This window comes from Hemibagrus wyckioides, linkage group LG17 (genome assembly GCF_019097595.1).
Source record: "Hemibagrus wyckioides isolate EC202008001 linkage group LG17, SWU_Hwy_1.0, whole genome shotgun sequence".
Classification (NCBI taxonomy): Eukaryota; Metazoa; Chordata; class Actinopteri; order Siluriformes; family Bagridae; genus Hemibagrus; species Hemibagrus wyckioides.
Genome location: NC_080726.1, coordinates 6,317,865 through 6,341,095, shown reverse-complemented (window position 1 = coordinate 6,341,095; position 23,231 = coordinate 6,317,865). Strand labels below are relative to the sequence as shown.

General features: G+C 36.6%; 1 protein-coding gene across 4 annotated transcripts in view; it reads left to right on the top strand.

Annotated features, from left to right (window-relative positions):
• The first annotated feature begins 96 nt into the window (after positions 1-96).
• Positions 97-23,231, top strand: part of rxfp2b (relaxin family peptide receptor 2b) — a 42,224-nt gene continuing 19,089 nt past the window's right edge. For all 4 annotated transcript variants that reach the window (XM_058412832.1, XM_058412835.1, XM_058412834.1 and 1 more), the window contains exons 1-8: positions 97-385; positions 9,711-9,851; positions 11,093-11,170; positions 11,453-11,558; positions 13,852-13,923; positions 17,414-17,485; positions 18,919-18,990; positions 23,052-23,123. In XM_058412832.1, coding sequence (XP_058268815.1) covers positions 289-385; positions 9,711-9,851; positions 11,093-11,170; positions 11,453-11,558; positions 13,852-13,923; positions 17,414-17,485; positions 18,919-18,990; positions 23,052-23,123 — 710 coding nt within the window. In that variant the 5' untranslated portion in view covers positions 97-288. The remainder of the gene's footprint in view (positions 386-9,710; positions 9,852-11,092; positions 11,171-11,452; positions 11,559-13,851; positions 13,924-17,413; positions 17,486-18,918; positions 18,991-23,051; positions 23,124-23,231) is intronic.

Here is a 23,231-nt window from a genome sequence, read left to right as displayed (position 1 = left end):
TACCGTAAAGCTCATGATAGACGCGTCCCGTGTGTGTGCGTGCGTGCGTGTGTGTGCGTGCGTGCGTTTGTGTGCCCGCGCGCGTGTGCGCGTGTGTGTGAGGAGCCCGAGCGAGGTGTTCAGAGTCAGTCAGTCACTTTTGTGGCTGAGGAGTCAGCACTTTCCTCCCGGACATGCTGCCGTCGGCTCATGGCATGGAGCTTACAGAAGACTTTGGGTGTGTGTTGAGACGCGCAGGAGGTGTGTGTGAAGCTGAGGTTTGAGTGGGGCTCTGCGCACAAAGCCATCATGAGCTCAGGCAGTCACCGCACCGGCACCGGGTCCTTCTGTTTGGATATTATCTCAGTGGTGCAGTCTCTCCTAGTGTTCATGTCCACAGTCAGAGGTAAGATCAGACACTGTGTGGGTGTGAGGAATAAGCGTTAAAATTACTATTCTTTATTATTAGTGCTAAAAAATTAAAGAAAGTATATAATAATAATAATAATAATAATAATACAAAAACAAATCAACAGTTGAAACTTGATATTGTAATAAGTAATATATATATATATATATGTATATATATATATATATATATATATATATATATATATATATATATATATATATTACTTATTACACACACACACACACATATATATATATATATATATATAGTGTGTGTGTGTGTGTGAGAGAGAGAGAGAGATTGTTAAATATGTATAGTAAATAAATATGTATATATATATATATATATATATAGTGTGTGTGTGTGTGTGTGAGAGAGAGAGAGATTGTTAAATATGTATTGATCCATAATAATGATAATAATGATAATAATAATAAATAGAAGAAGTAGTTATTTAAAACTAAAAGTAAAATTAAGATACATTAAAACCATAATTATTTTAATTATTATTATCATTATTTTTATTATTATTATTGCAAATATTTATTACGTAAAGTAAGTAAATTTTAATACTTTAATAATAATGCTTTAACTTAACTAAACTCCTCATTATCACATTTAACCTGTGCTGTTTGCTTTCAAATTAAACTTAAAATAATTTTCTGTAAATTTCTACAGATAATAATAATAATAATAATAATAATAATAATAATAATAATAATAACTCACATCTCACATCTACATAGTCATTTTGTGTCTATATTTGATCATGGTACTGCGACTGGTTGAGAGAGAGAGAGAGAGAGGTTTAAAAGTTTTAAAAGCATTTACATGAGAAAGGAAATTCAGCAGAAGCTTTAGCTTTAGCCTGGTTGGCATTATGCAGGAAACCCAGTGTGCCACTTCTGCTAAACCTGTTAATGCAGTTCAGCTTGAATGTAATCTAAGTATTACCAGTTCCACTGATCCATCTGTTTAGCACTGATAGGTAGACAGTAGATTAGTTCACAGTGCTGCGATATCCCCGGTGTGGAAAAGCTTGAGTTTGAGCTCTTTTTTCAGAGTAAGCATAATATAGTAAGGTTTACTCACAGTTATTTAGAGGATGTTAGAATGTTACAAATCTTTTTTACTTACTCCAGTAAGCTTAATATGGAAAAATTAAGGATGTTCCAAAAGATGGATGGAAATGATCATTTTCCCTTGCAGTTGTTTGAAAGCGTGATCCACGACTGTGTGGGTTTTTTTTTTCCTGAAAAATGATTTATTCTTTCCCATAACAGTTTAGCTCTGATTAAGTGCTGCCTTGCTGTGAGTTGGAAACTGATTTAAAAGAAGGATTTGATCTCCAGCAGTGGCCCCATTAATACCCCCTAAGGTCTGGCATAGTAGAAATCTATTCACATCCTGGACTGTTAATTCACATTTATTGCACCATTCGTTGTTTATTAGGAAATAAAATTGTTGCCAGTTGCTAAACAATAATAAATGAAGTAATTCTTTCACCAGTTTTTGTCTGTTATACATTCATATGCATTTAAAAGTAGTGCATGTAAGGCGATTGATAATGAAATTCTGTGCCCAGAAATATGTGATGGTGGCATGATGACAATGCAACAAGTTGACGAAAGACAGACTGTATTTCTAGGCAGAGTTGAGCACTATCACTGAGCTTCATTTCGTTCGGAAAGAACGTGACTTGTGACAAAGAAAGATAAGCAAGAACGATGATGGTGGCTGTGAGTTTGGCAGCCAGAGATGTCACTAGATATGAAATATAATTAAAAATGTAATTCTTAATGCCTCCTATGGTAAAGGTGCTCATTATGACTTCTGCAGATATAATGCTGCATGTGTGTGTGTTCCATGATCCATTGTGTTCGGCACATGATCCACAGAAAATCCACATCTGGCAGGAGCCTGATGTACTTGATTTGAGCTGAAACTAAGCTCCTCAAGGTATTAGATTTTTACATGCGGTAATGGACGCTCCTGATCAACATGTTTTTCTGCTAAAGGTTTTGGATGTAGAGTGTGCTTTATCTGAAGACTCTTATTCCTGATCTATCTGCTGCATCTGAAGGCTTCTTTTTATTCTTATTATCCCATGTAGGCTTTCCTTTCCTGTGGCTTGCTCATACAGACTTCTGTTGATTGTTTTGTCTGTTGTTAAAATGAGTGAAATTAAATTCAATTAGAGAAGAAAAAAGGAAGGGAATTAGGGACCTATTCTAAATACAGGAAGGATATTCGTCTTTGCCTTAACATGTGGGAGACAGGTGCTGGTGTGCCGTTGCGGAGTTGCTTATTATACATTTCAAATAAAAATTCTCTAACAAGAGACGATCGACTTGAGAAATAGAATTTTTATTGATAACGTACATCGAAAACTTGTGCATTTAGAGCTATCAATTGGAAGTAATTTCTTCAGGGTTAGAAGAGATGTGCTTGCAGTGCATCATGGGAAACACCCAAGGTTTCATGGCCAGCAAAACAATACCATATGAAGAATTAAAAAATAAGGACATCTTGTTAGAACAGATTTTATGTGTTCCATCATTTTGTTACATGCCATAAAAACATAAAATATTTGTGTAATAAAGTTGGAAATAACAAAAATACACAACTACACAAGGGTTCTTTAGAAGGTCAGTAGTTCTAGTGTTAAATGGAGAACCACTGTAGAGTTGTGCACAGGAACCCAACTAAACAGGATCATCTAGCTGATTCGAGCATCAAGATAAACAGTTGGAATGAAAACCTGCAGCCACATCAGCCCTCAGCAGGACACCATCCTGACCCATTTGTGGAACTAAGTAGAACCTTAACCCTCCTGTTGTCCTCAGGGTCAAATCCGACTCATTTTCAAATGTTTTTCACATGTTTTTATATTGACCATAAATGGCGAAAAGAATTGTACATTTTGTGGTTATAAGTATACACTACAGTTAAACAGACCAAGTCAATACAGACCCGGGAGGACAAAAGTTGGACGGTCAACAGGAAGACAATACGAGGGTAAAATGTGAAACCATGAATCCTAAATATATTCATTGTCTGTACCGCTTATCCGATCTATACTCGGGTCACGGGGAGCCTGTGCTCAGGAGTCATCGGGCATCAAGGCAGGATACACCCTGGACGGAGTGCTAACCCATTGCAGGGCACACACACAACAGGCAATTTATAGACTCCAATCAGCCTTTGGACTGTGGGAAGAAACCCACCAAGCACAGGGAGAACATCAAACTCCACACACACAGTGAGCAGGAGCAAGACTTGCACCCAGGATGCTGGAGGTGTGAGGCGACATGCTAACCACTAAGCCACCGTGCCGCCCTAAATATATGAAAGTACACAAAAGCTTTTGTATGGTCAGTATCAATGAGAAAGGAAACTTTAATGAACATGGAGGGAACGGATTGTAGCAAACCACTATTACTCATTTCGCGTAGATGAAGCAGGTGCAGGTTATAATGAGCAAGTTAGGACTTTCCTGTGTTTCATGATGTGTGCTGTGAGGCTTGGAGTCAAGGAATTCTGAGTCACAGCTGAGAATATTCGCAATAAAAAAGGAACGGTTGCTCAGAATTCACTTTGTTAATTATGGCCAAACTTTGGGCTTGGAGATTTCAGAAGAGTTTAGTTACAGCCATAATCTAACACATCTGATATACTTCACAAGTAGCATCTGCACAGTAAAATTGTTGTTGCTGAGCTCTGCAGGGCGGTGGATCCTTATCAATTGTATTGGTGAGAATCAGGCGTTCTGAAGCTGTTTTAATCTCTGATTCAATCTTAACACTGTAATTTTTTTGTGATTGACTTACAAGAACTGACAAAAAATATATAGATCTACTGTTTAAAAAAAATCTAAATCCACAGAATGAGTCAAGTCATAAATGATATATATAGAGTGAAAGGAAACAATGTCCCTCTAGGACCTTAGTGCTACTTAAAGACACAGAGCTCCATAAGACAACACAGAACAAATGGCCGAAAAAAGGAAATTAACCTACTCACAAGAAGCAAACAGTCCAGTGCAAACAGGTCATTCAAAGAACTACAAGACAGATACATAAAATAGTGCCTTATGTAGCTTTCTGTATCTAAAGTATTAAACTGATCTTTACCTAAACAATAACACATATCATTGAATTGGTATACATTAAAGCCAGAAAGATCTTGTTCTTTATATTTCTATTTTTAATGATGCTTTTAGAAATCACTTTGTGTAAGAGTTCTTATATAATATGATTAATTAAAGCACCCCTGTTAAATGTGTAAATAACAACTGCAGCAGGTCAAAGTCAGGATTTGTAGTTCTCATTCTCAAAATCTCATCTCAGCTGTTAGATCCAAAACATAGAAAACAACTAGGAGGTCATTCCACTGGAAATATTTTAACATGCATTTCATATGATCACATTGTATATGTATACGATCACATAAAATTTGTTAAACCAGAGATTTTCACTTCTACATGCTGTTGCAGTTAGGACTTTGACAAAGATAGGATTTTTAACTGGCACAGGAGTCATACAGGCTAAATTATCACCAGTGTGAGGTTTAGATTGTGGGTACACAATGAAAATATAGCATGAATATTGTGTATGTTTCTGGCACACACTCTTATCTAGAGCAACCTACATTCATCTCATGTGAACAACTGAGCCTTGCTCCAGGGCCCAACAGTGGCAGCTTGATAATGGTGGGATATGACTTTAGATTTATATTTACACTTACAAAGCATCTGGTACACGCTCTTATCCAGAGCAACTTACATTTATCTCATACATCTGGGGGTTATGGGTCTTGCTCAAGGGCTCAACAGCTTGGTGGTTCTGGCATTCAAGCTCGCAACCTTCTGATCAGTAGTCCAACACCTTAACCACTGAGCTACCACTTCCGCTTTTGCATAATGGACATAGTGCTGCTGGGGTTTGGTTTAAAATGTGCTTAATGCAAGAGTTTTCATTGTTATTTTTTTAAATATTCCATAATCAACTTGAAAGGAGCGACATTATGTTATGTGCAATTATAGTAGTCCATGGTCCATAAAGTCTCCCTGAGAAATCAACTGTTTTTATAAATATTATATGTATTCTTTCGTCTTGGAAAGAATCTAGAGTCAGAGGTCCTTGCCACTTTGAAGGATTTAAACTAGCAACACTTAAGTCATTAAGGCCAAACACTACCAGTTATGCACCTTTGCATAAAAGGAAGAACTTCTTCAGGGTTTTAACACTGTCACATCACATCTGTTCGTTACGTTTGGCTGAATTAGTCAGGTCATCCAGCTGAGGCAATGTTTCCATATGTGGCCTTCGGTGACAATTTAGACAGCCTGCATTTAGAGAAACACAAAGTTAAAGCTAAAGGGCAATCTCTGGTGTGAAAAGCCAAAGGACGAGACAGAGGCACAGAGGAACGACTTGTGAATGTTTTCCTTGGCTGGCTTCAAGCTTCAGACACACTTTGTAAATCTTAAGCTAAACTTTGATTTATTTCAAAGATACGGTTTTAGTCCTTTTGCATGTGAAGATGAAGAATTTGCACTTGAATAACAAAAAAATATATACTTTTAACAATTTTTTTTATTATACATATGGTCTCGATGCAGCTTTACAGCCACAGGACCTCAAGCCAAAAGCAGAACGGTGAGGAATAACTCACAAAGAGGAGAAATCATGAGAAGAAAACTGATCAGAGGCAGTTTATCGTCCTCTGGCCGACACTGAGAAGAGTTATTTTAAGTCAGAGAGTATGAATTTACAGAGATTAGAGTTAGTAATATAACAGTTACCTATCAGGATTCTAAAGAATGAATACATTTAATAAATTAAAACATCTAGAAGTTTCATTACGCTTAAATACCTATAGGAGCCAAAAGGTTTAGTGTTATTAGATTTACTAAAAAAAAAAAATACTAAATACTTAATATTTTTAAGATGAATAACAGAAAAAAGCAGAGACCTATAGTTGAATGTACACAGAGACAGGTTCTAGATTTTACACATTTGCATTTATCCCAACAAGCCTGACTTTCAACATTTTTATTGATATTTTTTGGATGGCGAACGCTTCAGAAGCAAAGCAGTCGTGTTTTTCTGCCAAATACTTTACTGCTGACCACGAATTTGATGCAGGATTACTTCAGAGTGAAAATATTTGGCATTTGCCACCTGGAGTGCAGTGAACTTTTGGTTATTAGATCGATATACAAACTCAATTAGAATTGAATGCTGAGAATGATACGCTAATACACAGAAAACAGCTTACTGCATATTTCTTGTTTGCAGTGATGGATAACTTGCCTTGTCTTTCATGTATTTTATAGTGAACGTGTTTCCTGTTTTCTTTGTGCATGCAGATGTGGATGTGAATTTTCTCATGTCCTTTTGCTGGCTGTTTTGTATGGAACAAAGCAAACCGTTTACATTTGGCAGACACCATTACACAGAACAGCTCACATTTCGTTCAACTTAGGGTTAAGGGCCTTACTCAGGGGCCCAGCTTGGTAGACCAGGGATTCAAACTCACAACCTTCCAAACAGTAATCCAGTCCCTTAACCACTAAGCTACCACATCTCCTGGGTTGTGTGCTGTAATGGCAAAATAATCAGTGACAGGGTTTTGTCGTGCAACTCAACATGAAGTGCAGTTAAAGTGTTTTATTCCTCTTATACCACAGCAATTTGCCACTGATTACATTTTTTTTAATTTATTAATGGATGACATCATACTTTTAAAACATTTATAGTTACACTTCATGTCGATGGAGCATGAAAGATCATTTTTTTTATCACTTTTAGCAAGTTTATGCAGATACAAACAATCGTTCTGTCACCAGACTCTCACTTTATAACAGAAAGTTTATAACAAAAAAAAAAAAAAGAAATCAACATCAGAACATTTTCCACATCAGAACATTATAAATCTGTAAAATAAAAGACTCATTCCATAAATATTTGAAAACACTATAAAATCCACGGCTCCGCACTAAAAGCCTCATCATGACATTTTTCTTTTTGCCATATATTTGTCTTTTTATGTGGTCCAAGTACCATACACATCCCTGTTACTATAGAAATAGTAATGCATTTTTGAAAACCTGTGATTAGTCTTATGGTGTCTGGCTATCTCATTATACTGTATATCCAGCTACGGTAAACGGAAGTAAAAGTAGATCATTTCAGTACACTAGGAATTTGGACATGACCAATGAAGCTTGAAACTGCTTTAAAGTTCAGGTTTGTGCACATGGAACACATGTGACGTGACTCATGTGTGTTTTCTATCCAGTTTGGAAGTGCACCCAGGGGTCGCAGGAGTAAAGAGCTTCTGTTAGGTTTAGCATCAGATCCAGGAACATTGGCCCACTTCCTGTTCTTCTTTTAGCCCTCATTATTGATTTATGAGTGTAATCGAGTGCAATGCTTTTGCCATCTTGGGGATATAATGCTATAAAACTAAAATGGCAAGACAAATATTTATATGAGTATTAATCACTCATTTGCTTCATGTCTCTGAAAAACATAAGACATTTGTTCTTGCTTAATGTTCATTTCAAGCTGCAGTCCATATTCCTTATATACACTCGCTGTGAAATTTCGGAGCCTCTATCAAACATCAGTGATTCGACACCTGCGATTCATTTTTTCGTCTTGTCTTCAACCGGAGTTGATGGTAATTTCTCGGTGCAACTTTCTGAAGGTCATGTCATTTAAGATTTTTAATCTCTATTCGGATTTTTTAGGAAATACGACCTTTACGTTCATATGTTCTTGTTTCTTGTGTGACGTTAATTTCATTCTAAATTATTCGTCAAGCGTTCAGCATTAACTCTGACCCTGCCTCTGTTCTTGATTGCTGTATATGTTGCAGAATATAAATGTCAGATAATAATACACATGCATAATAGTTATAAATTTATATTCTGTTCATATTTGTTGCAGCTGAAATTAGCAACAAACAAAAATGACTTTTTACAATTACATAGTTCATTTAATTCATCTTCAGTAAGAAAGTAAGCTTTATCTTGGTCTATACCCCAAGAACACTGGATGCGAGGCAGAAATTTACCCTGGATGTAATGCAGCAACACACATATGGACACACACAAACCCATGCCCCTTCACACCAGCATGTTTTTGGAGGTTCAGAACGTTTAATATTAATTATGTCAATTAATATAAATGTCACTAGACGGGTACATTTGCTTACATTTTTCTCCATATCATCAGTAGATCACCAAAGCCCATGACCAGGAGTCTCAAAGAGTATAATTTGCCCTGCTTAAGGACAAATTGTTGCCCTTTTTCCACTAACATTTAGCATGTAGATGTCCTTATCCAGAGTGGTTTGTAGCCTCTATCAAAAAGATCGAGATCCTCAGGGTTAGGTTGCTTGGTCAGAGACAAAAGAATAGTCTTGAGCTAAAAAATCAGGAGGTAAAGATGAATAGATTTTTAATAGATTAAATAAGTGCTCATTTAAATGTAGGCCCTCAGTGTTTATTTGAATACAGGGGTTCATTAAACACCAGCTGGGTACTGTGATAAATGTGTAACTCGCTGGAAACTCACACAGACATTTGGAGAAAACTCATTAACCTGAGGTCAGGATCACAATGGAAACGCTGAAGATGTGAGGCAGCAAGGCTACCTTCAGAGTCACCATGCCACCGATATCTATACAGCTGTGAACTAAACATATTTAATGACTAATTTTGCCTTTATCACTGCATCGAATGTACAGTCACAGCTTTTCCAAAGTCTCTGTGCTGGTTCCAGAAAAGTTTTAAAGTAAAACGTTTTAGATTTTATTTAATAAGGATCTTCCTTTAACAGCATAGATTTATGTAATATTTGTTTAAATATCTGTACTACTTAAACTGATTTTTATGCTAATACATGACATGACATCATGAGGTTCCTGAAAATGCTCAAAGCCGAGCTCCATCTACTAATTTATGTCTGCATAAATGGACTCAGAGCTATGATTGATTGGCATCATAATAATTAGAGATACAGCAAAAAAAGAGAGAGAGAGAGATAGCACGACAAATTACACTCTCTCAGGCTGCTGGTGATATGAGGGGAAATGGTCCATGATAGTGGGCAGGATCATTACTGAGAAGAAGCTAGAAAACAGAATATCAAAATTCTAAATTAATAGAAGCTTGATTAAATAACCTTTTATATGGAAATGAGCCCAGTTTTGATTATCCAGCAGGTGAATCTTAAGTGACATTGTAAATGTGTATGTAAATGAGCTGTGTGTGTGTGTGTGTGCGCGTCTGTGTTTTTCGGCATAGGGCTCAGTAGCACATGGTTAACATCTGAGATATGTCCACTCGGCCACTTCCCGTGTGGAAATGTAAGCGTGTGTCTGCCTCAGGTGCTGCACTGTAACGGCCAAGAGGACTGTCCTAATGGAGCCGATGAGGAGCACTGTGGTCAGTACCACACACATACACACACACACACACACTCACGAACACACACACACACACACACAAACACACACACGTTTTCTTACACTAACACTCCACTCTGCTTTCAGGGATCATGTAAGTGTGTATAGTAGATTTTATGTGAAAACCTCAGGGGACTGAACTGGAACAAATCTGTTCCTTAATGGAAAACTCCAGAGATTTTATAACTTTTTTTAAACACCTATTTATTTAACCGATTTAATCTACCTTATCCGTAGCAAATAAAAAATTCACCACATATAATTAAGTACATTTCACTCTTCTGTACAGATGTTGCATTTGTTCATTTTTTTTTATCAAAATGGGAAATTATGGAAATTACTTTTTAATATTTTTTGTAACTTGGTGCACACTAAAATGAATTCTTTTTTTTTTAGTTTAATAAATACAATTTATAACAATTTAGGGTGATTTTTAAATTGTTCCACTTTAAACCTTTAAACTTTTTTTTTTCTTTATCAGCCTTTACCATCATGCACTTGCTCTTTATTTATTTATTTATTTAATTAATTAATTAATTATTTTTTATGCAGTGATCCATATCAGTGGTACATATACCAAATCCTAAATATGACCAGTAATTCCTGAGCACATCAGGGTCATTCAAGATTTTATATCAATTTTAAATCTTTAATTTTTATTTTTCAACTGATTAAAAATAATAATAAAAATGGATAAATACAAGAGCGTAGTGTAATGTTTGATATTTTAAAACTGAAACACACTTTTAAATATTTTGTTTGTGTCTATATTTTTTCTTCCCGTTTCAAAATGAAAAAAAGATGAATAAATTGCACATAGACCTGATAGGAATTGATTGATTGATTGATTGATTGATTTTTGTCCAAATTCCAGTAGAATGGTTTTCTAAGGTCATTTGTCCTTCTTATCTTGTCATGAGTTAGTTTTAGTATTAGTGTATTGGCTTTAGTTTTAAATTTACTGTATATAAGTAACCCCACATTTTTAAACATTTTCTGACTAACCTTACTTACTGCTTTAAGACGTCCAGACACGATCATGTCCATGTTCTTGAAAAAGCTAAACCAAACTCATGCAGCTCTCCTGCTAACTCTCTAAGGTCTTGACAAACCTGTTGCTTTTCTCCGAGTCTGTTTGTGAAGATGTGCATGTTTGACCTTTTCTACACGGACAGCTTGAACTTGCTGCACCAAATTGCTAATCCTCTCTGTGTCCTGTAGGAGATAACAGTGGCTGGGCCAATTTTTTCGACAGGACCATTCAGATATCGGGCCGACGTGATCTGTCCACAGACTGCTGTAAGAATACACCTGAGCTCATTTATGTTTTTTACTGCTATCTTAAAAGCAGGCAGGGTCGATGGAATCAGTCGGAAGTTATAGACCACACCGTGTAGTTGCTCCATTTTCTTTAGAAAGTGTGTAGATACTAAAGGCACTATAGCAGATAACACAATTTAATCAATACACTTGTGTTTTTTGTGGGTTTTATAAATTTTTAAAAACTTTCTCCTTCTCTTCTTTTGCTTTCATCTTTCTGCTCTCTCTCTCTATCTCTCTCTTTCTCTCTCTCGTACACAGTTCTGCAGCAGTACCCTGATCGCTGTCAGTGCATCGAGTTGGAGCTCCAGTGTGTGCGCATCAGCCTGAATTCTGTGCCGCATGTGTCAACCAATGTGACGTCCCTGTATGTACTTTCATTGTCAATTTGTACCAGCCTGCAGGCACACACAGTAATCTCCTGACAGTCCCACTTAGGCTGTAGCTGCAGCTGATACTTACTTACATCCCCACTCAGTACCTAAAGAAGTAGCTGATGAGCAATTTTCCATTTCAGACCTGACTGCCAGGGTGCTGTTTACGCAGTTGCTGATAAAGACTTGAGAATTTTTAATCCAAACTCACATACAGACTGACTGCCGGTTCCCCAAAGGCAAAAAAAAAAAAAACAGTATACTCTATTACTGAGTCAGATTCAGGTATTACTAATTTGCAAAAATGATTAAACTCAAGCATTGAGATGAGATTGAGAATGGATCTTCAGGGTATTTATAGACACCTCACAAAACAGACAAATCACATATATTCATAATCATCTCTTACACCCATAATCATGGATAGCTTAGTGGAAAGGGTTTGTACTATTGATTGGAAGTTTGTGACTTCGAATCCCACTTGCTGCCCCTGTTGGATCCCTGAGCAAGGCCCTTAACCATCAGTTGTATAAAAATGTGGTGAACTGTAAGTTGCTCTGGATAAGGGTTTTGCAGCATTTTGTAACCAGAATTTTTGTAACTGTTTTTTATAGTATCATAATTTTGTCAGAACAGTACTTCAGTGTTATTACCTACTTCCTAAATAGCATCAGTATTTTGTGAGAACAGTATTTCAGTGTTATTACCTATTTCATAAGCGACATCACTGATTAATTGCACTGGCACTTGTATCTTTTTTGGAGCATGTAGTACTTGTACAACATCATAGGGAAAAGACGAGTATATAGAGTACACAGTCTTTAGAAAAAGGCTATAAAAATTGTGCTTATACCGGAAGATTTAATTTTCCTCATCGTTTTGACACTTGATTTTAATCTGTTAGAGAGCTAATTAGAGTCTAATTACAACCCACACACTTTAACACCAAAACCTATGTATCCCAATAGGGTAGTTTATATTCATTACAGATGTCTTGGCATATAGAGAATTGCTGTGGGTCATTGGAACAATTGTTAGCATACAAGAGGCATTGCTTGACACTGGAAAGGTGATCAGTGCCAAGCTGGAGTTCATGCTTGTTCAGGTAAATATGGAAAAGAGGTGTTTGTTAAATGGCACAGACAAAACAATTAGACACAGACAATAGAAGTATACTGATAAAAAGACGCAAGTAAAAACTCATTGGCAACAAATAAGTCTGTATGACCATAAATTAGCAATTTCTTGAAAAATGCCAGAAGAATGCAGGCTTTTTAACAATTAAAGTTTTAGAACAGCCTTTTATCATGACACATAAATCATATAAATTGCCAGGGTCAGACCATTACCTACTAAATAATATCTGAATTCTTGAATAGCCCAGAATTAAAACAACTCCACATATGTGGGATTCAGAGTCTGAGGGCACATTAAAAATCTGGGATTTAATATTGGAAATAAACAGAATTGTTAAATATTTAAAACAAAGCAAACATTCAATATCTTGAATATTTAATATTCCGAATATTCTGCACTATTTCTAGCTCCCTATTTAAATGTAAGCTTTTTTATATACTGAACAGCTGTTTTGTACAAAAAGGTCAGACTTTCCTCATAATCTCATTGATTGAAGCATATGTTCAGAGGACATTCCAAAGAAACTATACACTGTATGTACTAGATGCTGTCCCTTGAAAAATAAACAAAGTTAAATCCCTGACCATGTCTAATTGATGAAACTGGCTCAATAAATGAGATAATGGAGTGGCTGATATAGGGTTAGGAGTGAATCCTATTGGCTTTTTTGTGCATCCAGAAATCAGTAAAGAGTCTTATGGTGCCATCTGGGACCAGTGTTTGCCTTTTTTACCTGTAAAATTGCCAGTGTTTGAGATTTGGGCATTGGACCTCACTACTGAACATAATGTGATATTTTTTGAGCTGCAGTGGGGTTGGTCATAAAGATCTCAGTGTACAAGTCCTCCAGCTTTTACAGCTCAACCCCATAGAATACTGCTGGTTGCAACAATATGATCAAAGTTATACAGTCCTGCTGTGATAAAATAAAAGATATTTTCTTCTTAAGGTGGTACAGTCAGCTCTGGCTCTTTTGGCATCAGTGCTTGTTCACACTGCGTGTCAAACAGAAATGATCAAACAAACGAATTTCTCAGGACATGAGCCTAAGTTGTGTATGTACTCATTAGCAGAAAAAGACACTTTTATGTGGTGAAGGACACATGTGCATGGATTACCTCTAACTGCTGCTCTTTTGTTCTTCAACAGGTCTCTTAAGAGCAATGAGATTCGAGTCTTACCAGAAAATGCTTTTATTCGATATTCAGAACTTCGAAGACTGTAAGTCCATACACTTTTATTTTTTTCCTCTGTATCTTTAACCATGACTAAATTTTCATGCCACCCCAACAGTAGCAGATTTTGACACAACCCAACCTCAATGTGCTGTACACAGTACAAATGCCTAAATATGAAATTGTCAAAAGAATTATGTTCAGATCTCAGCGTGCAGTAGTCTAAAGCATGTAGGACTTGAAGCCAGATTGTCAGCGAGCATCCTGTGAGTAATTACTTTTTTGGCTAGAAGAAAGTGGAAGATCTGGTCACCCTGTATTCTCCTTATGCTGTTAACTGCATAGCAATAGCCATTACCTTGCACAACAATACCAATTGATGAATAATAGATCAGAACTTTCATCTCCTAATATTTACATCTTATGTATCATTTCTCTGCTAAATCCAGCTTTGTAGCCTGGACTTATGTTATACAGATTGGGTCTACACAATCAAACATTTCTCTTAATCTGTTTCCCAAAGTTAAATCTGCTTATTGTCTACATTTACATCCCAGTCCTTATTTAAATCCAGTCAAATTCTGTGAATTCGCATAATTCTGTTAATAACTATTCCTCCATTTCAGTTATGCCTCATATTGCCTCATATACACAGATGACCTATATATTACCAGACAGTGATTGATGTAGTTTTGCAGCTGCCTTCTAATCCTGTAAGGGAAATCTGCCAATTCTTTTGCTTCCTTCATCATTTTTCTCCTTGTGTTTCTTCCTATAGCTTTGCTACCCTTTACTAGTGATGCTCCAAACCCAGGTTTTGCAGTGCTATGAAGCATTTTACCAAAATACTCACTCCTGTTTTGTTACTAGATTGGATTTTTGCTTATGTAACTGTACTGGATAAAGAATGTGAAGCTTGTCTGAAACTCATGTCTGGTAAACAAAAAATAATTCTTTAATCATCATAGATAATTTCTTTCAGTACCTTTAGTACTTACTTTATAAGTACGATTACTGAGATGTTAAAAAATCAGTTAAATAAACTTTGAGTGATTTTTTTTAATACCAAATGAATTCATTTTGATGTTCTGAACTACAATCATCTTGTGGACCATAGCTAAATTGAACAATTTGAGAAAATGCTATTCCACTGGAGAACTCAGAGCCATATACTTTACTACAGATAAACACTACTAACAAGCTTTGACAGGATTTCTCTTCTGATTAAACTGTTGCAACCATGACTAGTTTTATTTTTAACCTGCTTTTTCGCCTAAGGTCTTGGAGAAAGTATCATTGTGTATTACTAATTCAGCTCCAAGCATTGTTTCTTGTTTTCTCTTTCCTTTGCCAGCGTAACCTAGTTATGGATTATGGATATTTCCACTGCCCGTGTTTCGAGCTCTGTCAGGTTTACTGACTGTAATTCTCAGATTACTTCAAATAAACAGTCAAATAAACAATATCCTCTTGAGACTGCTACATCTCTCACACTCATCCGGTTCATGCTATGGATATACCAGTGCATGAGAGAGGGAAAGAGTCTGTTTCAGTGGACATTCTAGACATGTTAAAATTGTTTGCCACTCCCCTCAAGCATATCTGTGCTCTTCAATGGACATCACTGTTCCTCTGAATCCTTTAAATGTCTGCTGCACTTCCAGTATCCTGTCTTAGATCTGTTTCTTCTTTTATTCTAAGGCAGAAGTTAGATCAGTGGGCCCAGCACTGTCCAGTCCATATTCTTCACTTAACTACAGATTCTAATTCTGTTACAACCTTGTCTTTGACCAGCGAAGGTGTCCTCCACCGGTTGCCAGAAATTCTACTTTATCCCTGTTGCTTGTCTGCATATAGTACATATGTCTCTGATGCAGTCTAAGTGGTAGGACACAGTACATAGAATGTGTGTGTTAGAATTCACACACATACACACACATAGGGGAGGAGAAGCCTGAGTCGCGCTGCTGCTGCTACCTCTGCTGATATCAGGAGCAAGGAGTATTTATACAGAAGAAAGATGTAATATTCAGTGTTATCTATAGGTGAACATAAGATGTCGATGTATTCACTGGCGGTTTCACGAGTTTATTATGAAAAGTTTTATTTAAATTACTGAAGAAGAAATTGTCACGGAGCGTCCATGTTCGGCACATGTTCATCAAAACAGAACAGAAAGAATTTCTAGGTCAAAACCTAAAATATCACAGTCATAGGATGAGGTCACTAACAAATGGTATCACACAGTTAGCCCAGGACAGGAGCCACATATTAAAGGTTGACGGGTTATTCTGTAATATCTGCCCTAATTCTTTTCAATATCAGTCCCATTTTCTCATATATTGTATCCTGATCACTGTTAGTTGTTCAGACATGTTACTTGTTGCCCTTCTAGTTGTATATTTAATTCTTAGTATTGTTCTCTATTTCCCGTGCCAATCTGAGCATGTGCCAGTCCAACTTCCAGAATTTATCATGTGCCTGTTTGACCTGAAAGATTATGGATATGTCTAATCTCACCTTGTCTGACTTTGTCTTGATTTTTTGGATTTTCCTGAAGAAGCATGCTTTGTCTACACAATCACAGGCTGCACCTGTCTCTGTTACACCTGCATGTAATAATAACTGCCTCCTAATGGTAAGGTTTACAGTATTAGCATGTTTTCCCATGCCAAAAGAACAGACTGGTAATTGTTAATTAGCACCATATGACGCCAAAGATGTTTATTTATGGAATAGCAATTCTGAGTAGCGTACTTTCCAAAAGTCTGAGTAATCATAAAAAAATTAATAAATAAATACATTTACTGTACACTAACAGGCAGGTTTCACATTTCAGAACAGGCCAGTAATAGGCTAGTAATGTTAAGTAGCAGCCAATAGCCCTGCTGGCTAAATCTCAGCTGAACACATTTGACTGAATACAGGAAATAGTAAGAAGACAATATTGAGCAATGTATAAATTTCACTATCTATAATGGAGAGGAATTTTACTTTCCTTGCCTCTGGTGTGCAAAGAGACAAATCATGGGTATGCTTTCACTGCTTTAATCATTTCTCTTGCATTTTATTGTTCATCAGTAGCATATTAACTGACAGAAAAGTCCAATTTTGGTGATAAATTATTTTAACTTATTTTAAAGACTATATTTTAAATGGAAATGTTACATTTCAGCAATTTATGTCACTGGGTTGTACTCTGCTAACATGATGCTTGTTAAAAAGTAATTCATTCTAAAGAATGTGACATGCCTTTCTATCACATTATCATGTGTGTGTGTGTGTGTGTGTGTGTGCACTACATAAATCATCCAGGAGACTGACCCTTAGCAAGTTCACAGATCATTAAAAGAATTGATCAAGTTCATCAAGCTCAATTTATCTACTCATTACATACACTGGTCCTGTTCTCAGTTGCATTTAATCAGTCTTAAAAAGTCTTGGCCAGTGCAGGATTTCCTGAACAACGTTAATAACAAAAGATCTTTCTTTGAAATAAGCCTCTTATCAGTGGGTTTTGCTGTTGTGTGTTTCAGATTTCTTCAGGATAACTGCATAAGCTCTGTGTCTGATCGAGCTTTTAAAGGATTATTCAAATTGCAGAAACTGTGAGTATATTTCTGTTTAGGAAATTCCACTGGTCACATTTTCAGTAAAGATGTTTTGTAAAGACAAATTTGTTGGTGTTTGATGTCATTTATTTAAAAGTGAATTCCTGTGTCTTGGTTCTTTTGGCTAATCGTCTATATGATTATTTGAGTGGTTTGATTGATCCATCTGTTTTAAGTCATACTAAAGAAGGGTTTTAAATAAGCAATGAGAAATTTGAATGTTAAAATCAGAATTTTTATGCGTTTATTGTTTATTTAGATCAAAATCTACTTCCAGGCTTTAATTTGTGTACAAGGTTGTAATATAGATTTGCATTTACAGCATTTGGCAGACACCCTTATCCAGAGCGACTTACATTTTTTCTCTGAACAATTGAGGGTTAAGGGCGTCGCTCAGGGGCCCAGCAGTGGCAGCTTGGTGGACCTGGGTTCATTTTCAATCTGAATTTGAAGCTCAGTGTGGATTGTCCCAATGAAGCCTGAAATGTGAATCTTTTGCACCTGCTGAGCCCATAAAATGCCACATTTTTCATTCCACATTTTATTGCTTAAGAAATTACAATTGACCTTTAACTGACTGCATGCCACCTAACAGCTTAGAGACCAACAACTGCTTTCCTGTCCATTTCAATTATTTAATCTGACTGAAAAACTAAAATTTGGAGCTATAATGAGAATAAATCATCTTAACAGAGTTGCCAGGGGAAAAAAACCTTCAAGCTCATGCATAGAGATAAGGAAGGGAGAAGTGTTTATCTTTCTCAGTAGCTCTGCTCATTAGCATAATTATACACATAATAATATTTCACTTTGAGTTAAATAACTAGATGTATGTATAAAACAAAGATTTAGACTGGAAGCTGAAATTCTGTTGTTCAAGGCTCAGCTATAGAGACAAAATAACACACTCTTTCTTCTTAAAACGATTATATCTAGGTATTCAAAAATATGCATTCATTTTATTACAAGCTACAATTAGATTTAATAGTCTAGTAGGCAGTAGTTTACAGCTGTGCAACAAACCCTAAACGAAACATTCATCCATGTTCAATAATTGATTTAAATGGATTTGGGAATATTATAGACATACCCATTTACACCTAGGGAGAATCCATCTACTGCCATTTTTTAGGAGGTAAGAGGAATTGGGCACAGGAAAGTCACATGGAGAAAGTCACAGAGAGAACGTGTGAAACTCATCCCAGACATTATTATTATATATTATAAATCCTCTTAGTTTGAGTGAAGTCATGTCATCTGGCTCATACTGTACAGTGTGTGCAGTACCCTCATCAGATCTCATGCAGTGTATGAACATCTGTAAAGGTGTTTACTAAATGCTACTCCACACAGAACTGTGGACTTCCTCAAACATGTGCTTTGGAAAGATTGCACTGCTCTTGTATGTTAACATTTCAATTCTGTTGCAGGTCTTTAAGCCAAAACTGCATCACTTTATTAAAACATGGAGTCTTTGCTGATCTCCACCAACTCAACTGGTTGTAAGTATAAGACTGAAAAACAGTTAAGTCCTACACAAACCTTTAGCTGTTGCATATACTGAAATAAACATATACTTGAGGTCTAAAAGAATGCTGTTATCCAAGATGACTAACAGGTAGAACTCAATCCAAGCATACAGCTAAATAATTCATTGCTAACGGTGTTCCTTACAAGCTCAGTAGTGGCTTACTTTCAGTCCTGGGATTTGAAATAAAGCAGAACTACTGAACTACCACAGCCTTAAATATATACGAAATAATCTACAGTTTATATTACTTTAAATTGCTATGCTAATCGACTGCTTCTGTGGTCATTGAAGAGAAGCTGTAAAAGGGAGGTCAGAAGAGTTCTGCATTTTATGCTCCAGGATCTCTTAGCAGGCCATTAAATGCATTGATGTTCATTTGTATGCTAAAGATAAAGGAGAGGCTGTGGCTTTAAACCGCGTCTAAATATCTTTACACGTGCACATCATCACCAGCCTCTTTTAAAGCAACTGTCCACTGTTCCCACCAGGCCTGTGATCCCATTTTCCCTCCAGTTTTGTGATGCTAATATTCACTGCAGCTTTTGACCTGTATCTGCATGATTTTATGCATTGCCTGGCTGCCAAATGATTAGCTGATAATTGCATGAAAGAGCAGGTGGACGTGCCCCTAATATTCACCAGAGTCCAGTGAGTTTATGTGCAAATGCGTAAAGGTTAAAGCCACACTTTATCCTGTATTTTCAGTATACAGATGAACATCAATGCATTTTATGCTGCAGCAGCTCTTAGCAGGGCAATAGTTCCATTGATATTTATTTTTAATAATATTAAGTAATTAAATATTTAAATTATACTAATATTGTAGTCATCAATACTGTTGCTTCTCAGCTCTGTGTTGTGATTATAACTGTTTAAGTTCAATCTTATGATGTCCCCATAGAATGAGATGATCATGTTTAAAGGTTCAAGTTAATGCAACAGACTTGCATTTTAAATCAGGCCAAAATAAGAGAATAATGAAATATATGAAACTAATAAAATGATATAAACATGAATTAAAAGAAAAATACATGTAGAGATTATTGTTGAAGCAAAGAGGAAATTTTATTGATTATAGATCAGCAAGAACATACCTTTTTCTGTACAGATACAAATCAGGAATGGTAGTGGGCGGGGCTACGCAGAAATAAACAAAAAATCATGGTGCATCATTTATAATGGTGCATTATTTATAAGAAGACATTCCTTGGGGTTCAGTATATAACCCTGGGGTTTTCTACATGTCCATTAGAACCCTTTTCAAAAAACTGGTTCAATCTAGAACCCTTATGAATGAATCTTTGTTATTTAAATGGATCTATAATTCATAAAGCATGTGTAAAGGGAAATCCGTGCGAATACTGTATGTAGATAACGCTGTGATGTTTTGATGTGTTTATCAAGGACTTATTGACGAAATAGTTTATTAAATTGGTGAAAACATTCAAACCGAAATGATAGAAACACTAAGAGGGAGGGCGGAGTTTTGTTGTTATCAGTATGTATAGAAATTTTTCATAAAGCACTGTTATTTTTGTTGAACTAAATTCACACTTTATGGATTTTATGTATTTTCTTGTCTAAATTTGTATATAACACAGTATAAATACCATAAAGAACAATTTTATAATCTAAAAAGTCTTTTTTTTTGACAACAAAGAACATTTTGTGTAATGGGAACCTTCCATATAGGTTCTTCAGAGAACTATAGCACCTGACAAAGAACCATTAAAGTTTAAGTAACATCTAACTTGGATTCAAAGACTACATTTGGTTCTTTTCGACTGACCCTTTAAAAATTGTATATATATGTATATATTGTCCTATATAAATAATTTCAAGGTTCCATATATGTATGTATATATATATATATATATATAAAACAAGCGATAGAACCATTTTAGGCTGCATATCGCATATCGATATATAAGGTCTATATAGAACCATTCCTTGCAAGAGTATGTGTACTAAATAGATTCAAGTAAACTCCACCCAGTGTGCAGAACTCTTGCATTAAATAGATAGAAAATAAAGTTTGTAGTTATTTCTGAGATCTGAATATCACTGAACATGATTTCTGTATGATTGTAAATCCTCACTATGGGAACATAAGTCTGTCTGTGACTGAAAGCTATATTAGTCAGTAAGCTGGGGTATTGTTGATGATCTCTCTGTGATCTTCACCTGAATTTTGAAGAATTAATTCCCTTTTCCCAAGCAGTTTCATGCTGCCATTTAAATATGACATCCTTACACATTTGCATTGCTCAACGGACCCCCTGTAGGATTTTTAATGGACAGATTAAAAAGCCCCATATGGGTGCACGCCATCTTGAACACTGATTATTGTTGATTATTTCGTCAGTGTGCAGTGGGTCCTTGTCTGTCAGCACTGTTCTGTAAGCAAATGAAGGAACTTATGCATGCATCCCAGCTGTAGGGTTCAGACTGGCATAATTGAGCAGTATTTTAATCAAGCTTTTTGTGAGGTATAAAATTTGGTTGCTAAGCCCCTATATATATTGTCGCAGCTCTACTTAGAGACAAGCTCTCCCAGCTGAATGTGCCTGACTCCATGTGCAGTTGGATCATGGACTTCCTGACAGAGAGACAGCTGGGTAAGCATGTGTCTGACTGCCGGAACATCAGCACTGGATCCCCTCAAGGCTGTGTCCTTTCTCCTCTGCTATTCTCCCTGTATACCAGCGGCTGCACATCTGGTCACCAGTCTGTCAAACTCCTGAAGTTTGCTGATGACACCACCCTCATCGGCCTCATCTCTGATGGGGATGAGTCTGCCTACAGGGGTGAGATGGATCATCTGGTGTCATGGTGCAGCATGAACAACCTAGAGCTCAACTCTCTCAAGACAGTGGAGATGATAGTGGATTTTAGGAAGGACCCAGCCCCCCTCCCCCCTGGCTTCCTTTATGACTCTCCAGTGACATCTGTTGAGTCCTTCCTCTTTCTGGGCACCACCATCAACCAGGAGCTCAAGTGGGAGAAGAACATCAGCTCCCTCACTAAGAAGGCTCAGCAGAGGATGTATTTCCTGCAGCAGCTGAAGAAGTTCCTCCTCCCTGAGAAGATGCTGGTGAACTTCTACACAGCCCTCATCGAATCTATCCTCACATCCTCCATCACAGTCTGGTTTGCTGCAGCTACAGCCAGGGACAAGGCCAAGCTTCAGCGTGTCATCCACTCTGCTAAGAAGGCTGCAGTCTTCCATCTCTCCAGGAGCTGTAGCTCTCCAGGACCCAGAGACGTGCAGCCAAGATCGCAGCCAATCGCAGCCGACCCCTCTCATCCCTGAAACGAACTTTTTCATTCCCTCCCCTCTGACAAGAAACTCCAGTCCATCAGGGCCAGGACCTCATGCCACAAGAACAGTTTCTTCCCCATTGCAGTCAGCCTGCTGAACAGTGCCCCACTTACCTCCAGATGACCCCCTCCCACCCCGGACACTCACTTCCACATTCTAAATTGCACTACTGTTCATTCAATTTCACACTTTTGTACACAATACTTATTCTACATTGTGTACATACCTCACATCTGTATATATGTTACAGTCACTTTCACTTTTTACATTTTTCTATTGCACTAATTTCCATACAAGTCACCTTATACAGTATTTATTTAAATTATTTACCTGTGTATAGGTTTGCACCTGACACCAAGACAAATTCCTAGTACTGTAAAGTGCTCCTTGCTGACCCTTTGCTGTACCTGGCAATAAAACTTTTTCTGTTTCTGATTCTGATATACCAGGAACTCAGTTTTACCATAGACCAAAGAATGCTATGCATAGGTTTGTACTTATTTATATATAGTGAAGTGATTTTAATTAACTGAACATATTCCATTTGTCCATCTTGACACTATCCTCAGTGTTCATTAGCACTCTATTTAAAAATAGCCTAGCACCAGGCCACTTGTCAATAAAGCCGATAAAAGCGTTTACCATTTATGATTTTTTCTTCTCACTTCTTTGTAAGTGGTAAATGAACTATTTTTATTTTCTCTCTATAGAATTCTAGATGACAATCCCCTGAAAAGCATCACTGTGAACACATTCACTGGCCTGAGGTCTCTCTTCTTCCTGTACGTACCTAATTAAATCCTAATTAAAATACCTAATTAATACCTAATTAAAAACTCTATTGTTTTTAAGTGAAATATATGCTAATGTGACCAGCATTGGTTTATCGT